The sequence below is a fragment of the Amblyraja radiata genome, chromosome 10, assembly GCF_010909765.2.
Source record: "Amblyraja radiata isolate CabotCenter1 chromosome 10, sAmbRad1.1.pri, whole genome shotgun sequence".
NCBI lineage: Eukaryota > Metazoa > Chordata > Chondrichthyes > Rajiformes > Rajidae > Amblyraja > Amblyraja radiata.
The window spans coordinates 15,631,639-15,645,639 of record NC_045965.1 but is presented as its reverse complement, the minus strand read 5'-3'; the positions used below and the strand labels follow the sequence as shown (position 1 = coordinate 15,645,639).

General features: G+C 47.9%; 1 protein-coding gene across 2 annotated transcripts in view; it reads right to left on the bottom strand.

Moving 5' to 3' along the window:
* The window catches only part of swt1 (SWT1 RNA endoribonuclease homolog), a 101,355-nt gene that overhangs the window by 9,670 nt on the left and 77,684 nt on the right, over positions 1–14,001 (bottom strand). For both annotated transcript variants that reach the window (XM_033028166.1, XM_033028167.1), the window contains exons 17-18: positions 11,884–11,959; positions 8,624–8,691 (exon numbers count right to left, since the gene is read on the bottom strand). In XM_033028166.1, the coding sequence (XP_032884057.1) occupies positions 8,624–8,691; positions 11,884–11,959 (144 nt within the window). The remainder of the gene's footprint in view (positions 1–8,623; positions 8,692–11,883; positions 11,960–14,001) is intronic.

The window sequence follows — 14,001 nt, the reverse complement described above, 5'->3', positions numbered from 1 at the left end:
CAAAGTATCCGCTCCTCATTACATTTCGTCGTGTTTAAGTACACGTTTTTAATCATTTCCTTCACCCCCCCCCCCCCCCCCCACCCCCCAGTTTTTCATAAATCACCTGGCTTCTCACCCATACAAGCAGCCATTTCGGTAGACATTTCACTTTCCCTTCCAGCTATCCACTCCTCATTACATTTCGTTATGTTTATGTCCATTTTTTTCATTAAAACCTTCCCCCCCCACTCACTCATTTTGTCGCCTCCTGCTGGCCAGCGACCATAGCGGCTGCTGGCGCCCGCAGCACAACCTCAAGCGACGCCATTTAAAAACGTGGGTGGTTAGTGTGTGTGTTGCCGCCCACCCCCCCACCAGTGGGGGCTATGGGTAGGGACCGGCTGCGTTGGCTAAAGGGATCAGGGGGTATGGAGAGAAGGCAGGTACATCACTCCCCCTACCCCTCCCTCCCTCCCCACTCTTCCACTTCTCTCCCCCTTCCCCTCCACTCTCCCTCCCCACTCTTTCCCCTCTATCCCTCTCCCTCCCTCCTCCCCATCTTCCCCATCCCCCCTCCCCCACATCTCTCTCCCCATCTCTCACCCCCTACCCCGCTCTCCTTTCCCTCCCAAATATATCCCGTTTCCTCCTCCTCCTCTCCCCTCCCCTCTTCTCACACCCCCTCCCCCCCCCCGCAAACGCCGTTGGGGAAACAGACCCAACGGGTCTGCACTTGGTCTAGTCTATTATATAAAACTCTCGCCCCATCCGTCCGACATCCGACCGGCTGCCTTTCTGCCTTTCGATTCGTTCCCGCCGTGCGATGTCACAATGCCCGATGCTCGCAGACGTCCAATCGCGATGCCCGACGCTCGCAGACGTCCAATCGGAATGGATCCATTTACATGTACGGCTTCCGGCCGCATTTCTTCCTTTGATTCCCTGCAACTCCGAAACCAGACGCAGAATCGCCGACGTCTTTTCCATTTCGGTAGAGATTTCACTTTTCTTTCTAAGTGTCCGCTCCTCATTACATTTTGTCGTGTTAAAGTACACGTTTTTAATCAAATCCTTCCCCCCCCCCCCCAAATTTCAAAACTAAACTAGCTTCGCACCCATAGAAGCAGCACCAGCCCCTGATGAACGTTCCATTGTGTGATGTCACAATGCCCGATGCTCACATATGTCCAATCGGAATGCATTCATTTACATATGTCTTTGCAGGAGTCCCAGCCCACGGTGAACGTTCCATCGTGTGATGTCACAATGCCCAATGCTCAAATACATTGTTGCCATAGAGGGAGTACAGAGAAGGTTCACCAGACTGATTCCTGATATGTCAAGATTTTCAAATGAAGAAAAACTGGATATACTCGCCTTGTACTCGCTAGATTTTAGAAGATTGAGGGGGTATCTTATAGAAACGTAAAACATTCTTAAGGGGTTGGACAGGCTAGATGCAGGAAGATTGTTCCGGATGTTGGGGAAGACCAGAACAAGGGTTCACAGTTTAAGGATAAGGGGGAAATCCTTTAGGACAGAGATGAGAAAAACATTTTTCACACAGAGAGTGGTGAATCTCTGGAATTCTCTGCCACAGAAGGTAGTTGAGGTCAGTTCATTGGCTATATTTAAGAGGGAGTTAGATGTGGCCCTTGTGTATGGAGAGAAGGCAGGTACAGGATACTAAGTTGGATGATCAGCCATGATCATATTGAATGGAGGTGCAGGCTAGAAGGGCTGAATGGCCTACTCCTGCACTTAATTTCGATGTTTCCCTCTCCCTCTCCCACCCATCACTCTCTCCCCCACCCCCCTTCCCTCTCTACCCCACCCCCTTCCCTCTCTCCCCCCGCCCCCTTCCCCTACCCCTCTGTCCCTCTTCCACCAGTACCCCTCCCTCCCCACTCTTCAACTTCTCTCCCCTTACCCCACAACTCTCCCTCCCTCACCCCTCTCTCTTCCCCTCCCTGTCCCACCCCTTCCCCTCTGTCCCTCTTCCACCACTCCCCCGTCCCTCTTCCACCACTCCCGTTACCCGTCCCTCCCTCCCCACTCTTCCACTTCTCTCCTCCCCCTCTCCCTCTCCTCACCCCTCTTCCATCCCTCTCTCCCCCACCCCTTCCCCCTCTACCCCACCCCCTTCCCTCTCTCCCCACCTTCCCCTCTGTCCTTCTTCCACCACTTCCCCTACCCCTCCCTCTCCCACTTCTCTTCCCTTACCCCACCCCTCTCCCTCCCTCACCCCCCCTCCCTTCCCCTCTCTCCCCCACCCCTTCCCCTCTGTCCCTCTTCCACCACTCCCTCTGTCCCTCTTCCACCACTCCCCCTGTCCCTCTTCCACCACTCCTGCTACCCCTCTCCCCCTCCCTCCCTCCCTCCCCTCTCTTCCACTTCTCTCTCCTCCCACCCCTCTCCCCCTCCAATTCCACTCTCCCCCTCCCTCCACACTCTTCCCCCTCTCCCTCCTCATTCCCTTACCGTGCACAGTCTCTGTCTTTAAGAAGGAACAACAGATGCTGGAAAATCAAAGGTAGACATAAAAAAAGCTGGATAAACTCAGCGGGTGCGGCAGCATCTATGGAGCGAATTGAATGGTCAACGTTTTTGGCCGAAAACCGGAAGAAGGGTTTCGGCCAAAAACGTTGCCCTTTTCCTTCGGTCCATAGATGCTGCTGCACCCGCTGAGTTTATCCAGCTTTTTTGTTGTTGTACCAGCCTCTCTCTCTCTCTCTGCCCTTTTCTCTTCTCTCGTCTCATGCACGCCCGCTCCAACCGCTCCCCCCCCCCCTTCACCTCTCTCCCCCATCCTCTTCTCCCCCCCCCCCCCCTCCCCCTCTCCCTCTCCACCCTCCTCCTCCCCTTCCTCACAAAATATTTTTTGTGGGGGCGGGTCCTCAGTGTGTGTGACTGTTTGTGGAGGCAGCCACGCGCTCTCCATTCAAGAAGACGCTCATCTGTTTATGGAAGCGCGTGCTTAGTATGTGACCAAAGGTCTTATAGCGGAGCTCTCTGCTACAAGATCTTTGTGTGTGACGACACACGCTCCCCCCCCACCCCCCCCCGAAGTCCTGAATTGCATTTGTCTGATGCAGGAAGATTGTTCCCGATGTTGGGGAAGTCCAGGACAAGCGGGTCACAGTTTACGGATAAAGGGGAAATCCTTTAGTACTGAGATGAGGAAAACATTTTTCACACAGATAGTGGTGAGTCTCTGGAACTCTCTGCCACAGAAGGTAGTTGAGGCCAGTTCATTGGCTATATTTAAGAGGGAGTTAGATGTGGCCCTTGTGGCTAAAGGGATCAGGGGGTATGGAGAGAAGGCAGGTACAGGATACTGAGTTGGATGATCAGCCATGATCATATTGAATGGTGGTGCAGGCTCGAAGGGCCGAATGGCCCACTCCTGCACTTAATTTCCATGCTTCTATGTTTACCTCTCCTCACCCCTCTCCCACCCATCCCTCTCTCCCCCACCCCCCTTCCCTCTCTACCACCACCCCCTTACCCCTACCCCTCTGACCCTCTTTCGCCACTCCCCCTACCACTCGCTCCCCACTCTTCCACTTCTATCCCCTTACCCGACGCCTCTCCCACCCCCACCCCTCTCTCTTCCGCTCCCTTCCCCTCTCTCCCCCACCCCTTCCCCTGTCCCTCTTCCAACCACTCTCCCGTCCCTCTTCTACCACTCCCGCTACCCCTCCCACCCTCCCCACTCTTCCACTTCTCTCCCACTCTCTCCTCCCCCTCTCCTCACCCCTCTCCCCCACCCCCCTTCCCTCTCTACCCCACCCCCTTCCCTCTCTCCCCCCACCCCCTTCCCCCTATCCCTGTCCCTCTTCCATCACTCCCGCTACCCCTCTCCTCCTCCCTCCCCACTCTTCCACTTCTCTCCCCCTTCCCCTCCACTCTCCCTCCCCACTCTTTCCCCTCTCCCCCACCCCTCTCCCCATCCCTCCCTCCTCCCCTCCCTCCCCATCCCCCCTCCCCCACATCTCTCTCCCCATCTCTCACCCCCTACCCTGCTCTCCTTTCCCTCGCAAATCTATCCAGTTTCCTCCTCCTCCTCTCCCCTCCCTCCCCTCTTCTCCCCCCCCCCCCCCCCCCGCAAACGCCGTTGGGGAAACAGACCCAACGGGTCTGCACTTGGTCTAGTATATATATAAAAATCACGATTTTCAAAAAAAAAAAAAAGTGTTAGCCAAATTCTTCAATTTCCATTCATAATGGGATCCCGAATCTCATTTACATTTTTTTTTAAATCACGATTTAAAAAAAACCTCAGTTTTATTCAAATTATTCCGTTTTCATTAACTGCGAACATTGTGTTAAGGTTCTTTAAAGAATAAACACGATTTTCATTGATAATTCTTTTTTTTTTAAACACGATTTTCATTGTGAGGGGATGGGATAGGGGGGAGGTGAGGAGTGGGGATAGAGGGAGAGGGGCATTATGGACAGAGGAGTAGGGAGGGGAGAGAGGTTATGGAGGGACTGGGGGTCGGGGAAAGGAGTGGGGAAGGGAGGAGAGGAGAAAGAAGAGGGAGGGTGAAGAGGAGAGGGAGTGCGTGCTGGGGATGAGGGGCAATGGAGGAGGATAGGGGTAGGACGGATGGCGAGGCAATGGAGGAGGGGAGGGAAAAAGAGAGGAAGGGAGGGAGGGGGTGAGGGGAGGAAGCAGAGGAGGGTTGGTGAAGGATGGGGAGAGGGAGGATAATGGAGGAGACTGAAGAGGGAGACAAATGGAGGGGACTGAAGAGGGAGAGTGAGATGCGTTCAAATTGATCTTATATTTTACAAATTACTGCCATTTTAAACTTTAAAAACGTCTGCCGCGCCTGCACAGTTGGGGGTGAGTGGTGGAATATTGCGATGGAGGAACGGGCCCAACAGGTCCGCACTTGGTCTATAATTAATAGACATGAAGTCTGTACGGTAATTTCAGAAAAGTAGAACTATATAACAAACTAACTTCAGTAAGAATGCAGAGAACACTAGAGGCTTTGTTTTGCAGTACAAAACATCTTTATTCTCTAGCTTATAATGTAATGCATCCACACACAACATATTAGCACATTGTATTTTCACTTCTGTGACTTAAAACAAAAGTTTCCTCTCTCTGCAAAATAAACATTTCCAATTGATCAAGGATCACTGTATGCGGAAATTTAAAGCATTTACTGGGCCAAACTGGTCTTTACACAGTTTGGCAATAGATTCCATTTCATCACAGAAAAAAAAATGGTTTACCTTTTCCTTGTTATAACTGGCCATTCAAAACTGGAAAATTGTCCCACAAATCATATTTTAATATATTTTACTGAAACATCATGCATAAATCAAAATGTGTTCAATGTATGAGGAACAGAGGGAAGCATAAGCAGATAATTGGAGATAAATAAGAATTGAATGGAAGGGGAGAATGTGCAAGTGAAAGAGAGTGTGCGAGGCAGAGTGCTGAGTGACCAGCATATGACATTTTGTCAATAACTTTGTTAAGATTCTTAATAAACTGTCCAGTCAAAAGTGTTAAAGTTTTGCCAAAAAGGATTTTGTTGACACTCCTTCAAATTTGTTGGTATTAGTTTATTTTCTCAGATGTACTGAGATACAGTGAAAAATCTTGTGTGCTATCCAAGCAAATCGTATTATACATGAGTACAATCAAGCTATATACAAGTACAACTGATAGTGCAAATAGAAAAATACCAGACTGCATATTCTTAGATTTAAAGTGTTACATCTACAGCGAAAGTGTAAATTAAAAAAAGTATAATGTGGCAGGTTGGGACTGCACCCTAGACCTTTGAAAGAACTGTTCATTAGTCTGATAACAACAGGGGGAAAAGCTGTTCCTTAATTTGATAATATGTGCTTTCAAGTTTTCATATCTTCTTCCAGATGGGAGAGGGGAGAAGGTGGAGTGACCGAGGTGTAAATGGTCCTTGATTATGTTGGCTGCTTTCCTGAGGTAGCGCGAAGCGTACATGGAGTCGATGGGAGGGGGGGGGGGGGGGGGGGGGGTGGGTGGTTTGTATGATGGACTGGTCTACATCCACAACTTTCTGCAATTTTTTGTGGTCATGGGCAGAGCAATTGACAATTGCGGCATCCTGAGATGATGTTTCCTATGGTGCATCTGTAGAAGTTGCTCAGAGTCATTAGAGACATGTCAAACTTCCATCATAATTAGTCTTCTGAGGATGTAAAGGTGTTGGTGTTTTCTTGGCCATAGCTTCAATGTGGTTTGCCCAGGTCAAATGTTTAGTGATATTTATTCTTGGGAACCCAAAGCTCATGTCCACCTCCACTTCAACACCATTGATACTGACTGGGGCGTGTACACAAGTATCTTTACTAAATAACACTCTTCTTGCTGACGTCGATGGAGAGGTTGTTGTCTTGACATCATGTCACTATGTTCCACATCTCATTTTGTTATTGCTCTAAATCCGGCCTACTATTTGATATTTGCAAATGGAATTAAAGCTGAATTTGGCTGCACAGTCGTGAGTGTAAATGGAGAATAGTAAGGGGCTGAGAATGTTTGCTTGTTGTGCAACAGAATTAATGAATGTTTATTGGCCAAGTATGTACACATACAAGGAACTTGCCTTGGTGCTCCGCTCACAAGTAACAACACGACATACAGTAACAATTAAGAATGACACATAAAACACTGAACATTATTAATAAAATATTAGTTTAAACATGTGAATGCAAAAATATACCAGAGCAAAATGAGGGTGCAGGTTATTGAGTAGAGCTAATACTCGTGGAAAAAATCTGTTTTTATATCTAGCTGTGGCGGCTTTGATATTCGGTGTCGCCTTCCAGAGGATTATCATGAAAGATAATCGATAAATGTTGAGAATTATCATGCAAGATATTTTGTCATCCACCCTTGATTGTGGTTGTGGATCAAGAAGTAGAGGATTCATTGATACAAGGGAATGCTGACTCCGAGGTCCAGGAAGGTGGATAAGGGTTTGGTTGGGAAAATGGTGTTGAAGGCAGATCTATCTCTCTGTACATAAGAGCTCTGATCTTGTGCTCTTCCGGTTTGCGGGGTTTTTCTATTTTCACAAAAATGGTACGTGATAGCGCTACGATTTTTCGCCATGTTACTCACCGTTCTCCTGTGCTGCGTGCAACAAGTTTTGTTCCGATCGGTGGTATATTGTAAAAGTTATTGAGGTTTAAAAATCTTAAAAACCGCACATGCGCAGATTCCTTCAGTCAGCGCCACGCAGATTAGTCTCTTCTCCAGTTGGTCAATGCCACGGCCAGGATGGCGACGCCCTTTCCTGCCCCACCGGTGGCGGCCTTTCCCGCCTCACTCACAAACTCCTCTCTCCCGTCCTCACAGTAACTTGTCTATCGTCTCCCCCACCACCGGCGGTGGCCGCTGGGGGGGTTCAGTGGAGGCCCAGTAGAGGCCCTGATCCCATCTCTCTCTCTCCCTCATCACTCACCACTCTTCCCTTGCCCACCCTCTGCGGCAATGGCAGTCCCGTCTACCCGTCCTTCCGGGTCCGTCTTCCTCCACCGCCGCCGTTGCGGTAACTCACCCTCACGGCCTTCTTGGAGATCTTCTCCACCAGCTCATCGAAACTCGTAGTGCCCACCGTGACGAACAACAACTGCACACACCCCCCCGCAGCCCGGCGGCAGCAGTGAGCAAGCAGGCAGGTGGGCAGGCCGGGGACGGCCGAGCGACGGCTGAGCCGGAGTGGACAGAGGGAGGGAGAGTCGGATTGCAGGGTGGCCGATAAGTTTGCGCGGAGTTTTGAGTAACTCACATACACACTCACACAATGCAAACTGGTCCAATCGTCAAGTCAACGGGATCTAAACCACAGCTAACAATGGCTCTGGAGGAAGGAACAGCAGATGCTGCTTTTGATGGATGGAGGGAGGGAGGGAGTGACTGAGGGTAGGGGAAAGGAGAGGAAGGGGGAAGTGAGGGAGGGATTGGGGAGGGGGAGAGGGGAAAGAAGATGGAGGGTGATGAGGAGCGGGAGGGAGTGCTGGGGGATGAGGGGAAATGAGCCGTGCCTGCGCAGTTGGGGGCTATGCGTGAGTGGTGCAATATTGCTTTGGGGGGACTGGTTGCATTGGGGGAACGGGTGAGTGGTGGAATATTGCATTGGGAAAGGGGTTGTGTTGGGGGACCAGGCCTCCCGTGTCAATAAATACAAATCTGAGAGACACCCTTGTCCACCAGACGTTCCAACAGTGGGTGTAGGGGCATGTAGATGGTTTACCAGCTTGAAGCTATTAATCTGAACCAAATATCATGTTCCTCATTTTTGTTTTCAATTTTTTTTAAATATATAGAAATGATAATCAAGTAAACTTTCAAAAGATATCTTTTACGCCAGCTCTTCAAAATTGATCATGTTTTCCCAGGATTTTTAAATGTTAGGAAATTCTACTTGTGCAACAAATAAAACAGAATCATTCCTCTTATTTGTTGCACAAGTAGAATTTCCTAACATTTAAAAATCCTGAGAAAACATGATCAATCAACTAATCTCAGCTGGTGACACACCAATTATGTGACTCAAGGGCAGGCAAATGGAGGTCAAATTGCAGTCAGTATATTAATATATGCTGTCCCAGCCAATTTGTAACTTACCTATACTCTTCGTGAGTAAAGCATTCATGCAAATCTTGCGCGGACATTCCAGAAGCAGAATTATTTGTCTGCAGCAAGGAAGTAAATTGAATACCCAAATTAGTTTGTTATGTTGATGAAAAGGTAACTTGGATACAATGCATACAAAACACGAATAATCTCACTGATAGGTTTTCCCTTGCAAACAAGAAGCAAAAACCACTATGATTATGTAACAGCCATTACTGAATCATTCAACGTGGCAGTTATAAAGTGAACAGGTTTTAAATATAACTAGACCAGGTACAGACCCGTTGGCCCCGTCCCCCAAGGCAATATTCCATATTCCAATATTCCACTGACCCATAGCCCCCAACTGCGCAGGCGTGGCTGACAGATTCCCGTAGTGATGCCAGAGATTTCCGTTGTGATGCGAGCCATGGCAACCCTTCCCAACTGCACCTCGCCATCCCTCTTCCTACCCCTATCCTCCTCCATTCCCCTTCATCCCCAGCACTCCCTCCTTCTTCTTTCCCCTCTCCTCCTCCCCCCTCCATCCCACTCCTTTCCCCAACCTCAGTCACTCCCTCCCTCCATAACCCCTCTGCCCTCCCTACCCCCTCCTTTCCCTCTATCTCCCTGCTTCCTCCCCCATTCTCCCTCCTCACCTCCCATACTTTCCCCTCCCTGAAAAGTATTTTTTGTAAAGTTTAAAATGTTAATAACTTGTAAAATATAACATCAATCCGAACGAAACTTGTTTATTTTACATCCCAGGACAATGGTGAGTAAGGTGGGCCAAAAATTGTAGCGTTATCGTGTACCGTTTTGCCGGGGTTTTGGAATATCACACACATCCATGCAAACAAACAAGATGAGAGTCCCCCAAAGCAATATTCCACCACTGATCCATAGCCCCCAACTGCGCAGGTTGAGGGGTTCCCGTTGTGACGCCAGAGATCTCCGTTGTGATACGAGCCACGGCAACCCTCCCCCAACTGCGCCTCGCCATCCCTCTTCCTACCCCTATCCTCCTCCATTCCCCTTCATCCCCTATCTGCACTTCCCCCTCCTCTCCTTCTATCCTCACCTCACTTCTCCTCCCTCTCCCCTCCCTACCCCCCTCCTCTCCCTTGTCATTGTGACATCATTGTAACTGACGGGCAGGGCAAGAGGAAAAGTGGTTTGAAAAGTGATTTTTGTAAAGTTTAAAATGTCAATAACTTATAAAATATACCATCAATCCGAACAAAACTTGTTTAATTTACATCCCAGGACAATGGAGAGTAAGGTGGCCAAAGATTGTAGCGCTATCGTGTACCGTTTTGGCGGGGTTTTGGGATATCACATCCACGCACGCACACAAACAAACAAGATGAGAGTTTTAGTAATTTACTAGACCAAGTGCAGACCCGTTGGGTCTGTTCCCACAACGCGCGGTTGCAAGGGGAGGGGGCGGCCTGACGTCATCGCGCAACGCCACGCGCTAGGCGTACGTCGTCAAGACGCTGCGTACGATGTCAAGACGCTGCGTACGACGCAGACGCTGCGTACGCCCGTTGAGACGCTGCATACGTCAAGACGCTGCGTACGACGTCAAGACGCTGCGTACGCCCGTCGAGACGCTGCGTACGCCCTCAATGCGCCTGCGGGCCGACAGGTCGTTGACGCGTGGGATTTTCGGACAGTGCAAGCCAGCGAGGACGGTGAAAAGCAGCGGGGGGAGCAGGCAATCTTTGGCTTCGGCCAGCGTGAGAGCCGGGCCGGGGGGGAAGTGGAGGAAGTAAAATCGCTAGCGATATGGGAAAAATGTCCGTTTTTGGAGGAGCCAGGCGGCAGCAGCCGTTATGGTCGCTGGCCAGTAGGAGGCAAAAAAATGAGTGAGTGGGGGGAGGTGGATTTTAATAAAAATGTGTACTGAAAAATGACGACGGAGTGGCTATGCAAATGTAAAAGTGAAATCGCTAGCGAAATGGTAAAAATCTCTGAGTTTTAGCGTGTGGTATTGTCCGACCAACGAATTAAAGGCCATACACCTGACAAACACCCTGACAAACACCCACACACACACACACAGAATTTTAAAAATATAGATAGATAGATAGATAGATAGATAGATAGATAGATAGATACAGACTAGACCACCTCAAGCAGGGTGCAAGGCCACCGAATTCAAGTGCAGTTTCCTACCACTTTAAGCAGGGTGCAAGGCCACCAAATTCAAGTGCAGTTTCATACCATTTCATGCAGGGTGCAAAGCCACCAAATTCAAATGCAGTTTCATACCATTTCATGCAGGGTACAAGGCCACCACATTCAAATACAGTTTCATACCATTTCTAGCAGGGTGAAGCCACCATAAAGCCACCATAAACACCACACTGACAGTTCAGTAGACATTCAGTGTGTTCAGTTGGTTCACAGCTCAGAGTCTTGACCTCTTCCTCCCCCATCTTGCAGAGACTGAGCCACACCCACACTTCCGGGTTTTATAATCCCTCCCCCCTCCCACCGGAAGGGGCGTGGCCTTCATGGCGTGATTGACATGAGAGAGATTCTCAACATTTTTTAAACCACTAATAATACTTATTTTTCATTGATGGGAAGAATCCTCTGCACCTGATGAGCGGAGGGGGACTGAGTAAGATGGCCAAAAATCACAAGCCGTAAGTGGTAGCGTTTTATCTAAAATCAATATACAGTGCAAACAGGAAGTTGTCAAGTTACCACCACCAACAACCATTTGCAGTGCAGCATTTTAAAGCAGGTGCCACCACCAACAACCATTTGCAGTGCAACATTTCAAAGCAGTTGCCACCACCAACAACCATTTGCAGCTGCCACCACCAACAACCATTTGCAGTGCAGCATTTCAAAGCAGCCACATTTTCATTTTCAAACCACATTAAGGGCACTCACACTTGAGTAGACATGTGTTCAGTGTTATTCACAGCTCAGAGACGTGACCCTCTCGCTTCCTGTATCTTGCAGAGACTGAGTGAGGCACAACACTTCCGGGTTTTATAGACCCTCCCCCTCCCACCAGCAGGGGCAGCAGAGAGAATGTCAAAAATTTTAAAACATTAATAACTATTTTATTTTTAATCGATGGGAAAAATCCTCTTGTCCTGCGCAGCGGAGGGGGACTCTGAGTAAGATGGCCTTAAATCACAGCCGTAAATGGCAATGTATTTTCAAAAATCATGAAACAGAAAAACAGGAAGTGGTCAAGATCTTACTTTTAGTAATATAGATAGCTATTTTTGTGAAAAATGTCATACCTCATTTGTTAGAAAGAGGTGCAGAATTTCCATGAGCTTCTCAAAGTCTTGAACATTGTTATCCGATGACAAAATTCTGAAATGACAATATATAATACTGTATTAGATCATTAGATAAAGACAAAGTATTAAATATGAAGTCTGTTCAATAATTTTGATCCTATTGTGCTTTTTGCACCCCATATTTTCACCCACTGAACTAACAAAAAATCTTTCATTTGTTTCATCTCAAATTTGTGCTGTTGAGTTGAGTAATTCACAAATTATGTAGTTCTCTGTTAATTACCATATCATCAATGTTTGTAATTATGAAAATCCTGATCAGTTGTAGAAAGTATTATGGAAAGAAACACTCATTATATTTTGCATCTTTCTCGACCTCAGGACATCACAAAATGCTTTACACGAAATTAAATACTTTTGAAATCTAGTCACAGTTGCCCTGTGGGAATCATTATGAGCACAGCATGTCCAACCAAGAGCAGGTGGTAATATAGATTGAAAATAGTTGAGATTCAGACCTGATCCCTGTGTGCTTTACTAGCAATACAGAAAATGTCCATTATTTTCCTACCGTTTCCCGTTCTTGAAATGATCTGCCTCTACAAATTACCTTGAATCTAGAGTCCTTTAATGACAACATGCCTTTTGAAACATCATCTAGACTACATCGACAAATGCCTTCATCCTGCCACGGTAATGGTTAAATGTGATTTTCCCTTCATAAGATTACACTAGCTAAATCATCTTGTGATTTTCAAATAACAGTGGCTGGCATTTCTCAAGGACATTTCCAAAACAATCCTATAGATGGAGGGAAGTAGACTGTAGACGTTTCGGGTCAGAACTCTTTATCAAGATTGAAAGAGTGGAGCAGAGGTTGCCAGTGTAAAGAGATGAGAGGGAGGAGTGGGGCACGAAATCTAAAATGAACTGGTTCCTGGTTGGTTCCACAATGTATTTTCTAGGAAACTACTTAACATACATTATATGAATTTTTTCTCAAACCTACTTTGCCAATTGTATTTGAATATAGACTGGAAAAACCATCCCAATAATCATCTATTGTAAAATTGAATGATATTTGTCTAGCTCTGGGATAAGCGGTTGCTGGACACTTTAATTTCCCACACAACCTTTGCCGTGGGCCACCAGCGCGGGTCTCCGTTCGGCGTGGCCTGTGGACCTCAGGAGCCGCGGACTCCGGTAGGAAGTGGCCGATTTGGAGGACCAAGCCGCTGAGGTTGTTCTCCCGGTCCGACGTCGGAGTTCCATCATCCCGGCAAGAGGGCCTGAGCATCGGGCCACCTGTAGCGGCGACTGCAGAGGGCTCGGGTGGCCCGGACCATGGGTGTACATCAAAGAACATCAAAGAGGATGACTGAACTTTGGGCCCTCCCACACAGTAGGAAACTTTGATTCCGCCGTGCAGGGGATGTTTGTGTTAAAATACTATCGTGTTTTGTTCTTTTTTATTCGTATGGCTGTATGGTGACCCCAAATTTCACTGTACCGATAGGTGCATGTGACAATAAATGTCTCTTGTTGTCTCTTGTCTCTTGACCTTTCTGCCCTCGGTCTCCTCCATTCTTAGCGTGAGGCTAACGTCAAATTGGAGGAACAGCATCTCATATTTCGCTAGGGCAGCTCAACAATGGTATGAATATTGATTTTTCTCACCAGGTTGCCCCCGCATTCCCTCTCTTTCTCTATCCCTCCCCCACCCAAGTCGCACTAGCTTCTCATTTTCACCCTACAAACAGCTTACAATGGCCTGTTTCCTTTACCATCATTACTTTTTTGCATCTTTCATTCATTTCTCCACATCACTGTCTATATCTCTCGTTTCCCTTATCCCTAACAAGTCTGAAGAAGGGTCTCGACCCGAAACGTCACCCATTCCTTCTCTCCAGTGATGCTGCCCGTCCCACTGAGTAACTCCAGCTTTTTGTGTCTGTCTTCAGTTTAAACCAGCATCTGCAGTTCCTTCTTACAACATAAATTAATCTAATTTATTTTCTTTCCTGTGAGCATTTTTGGAGTAAGCGGCCACAGCTGTGGTTTGGGAACGCAATAAATCCATACAACACTGACTTGTAGCAGCAACCAAGCATGCAT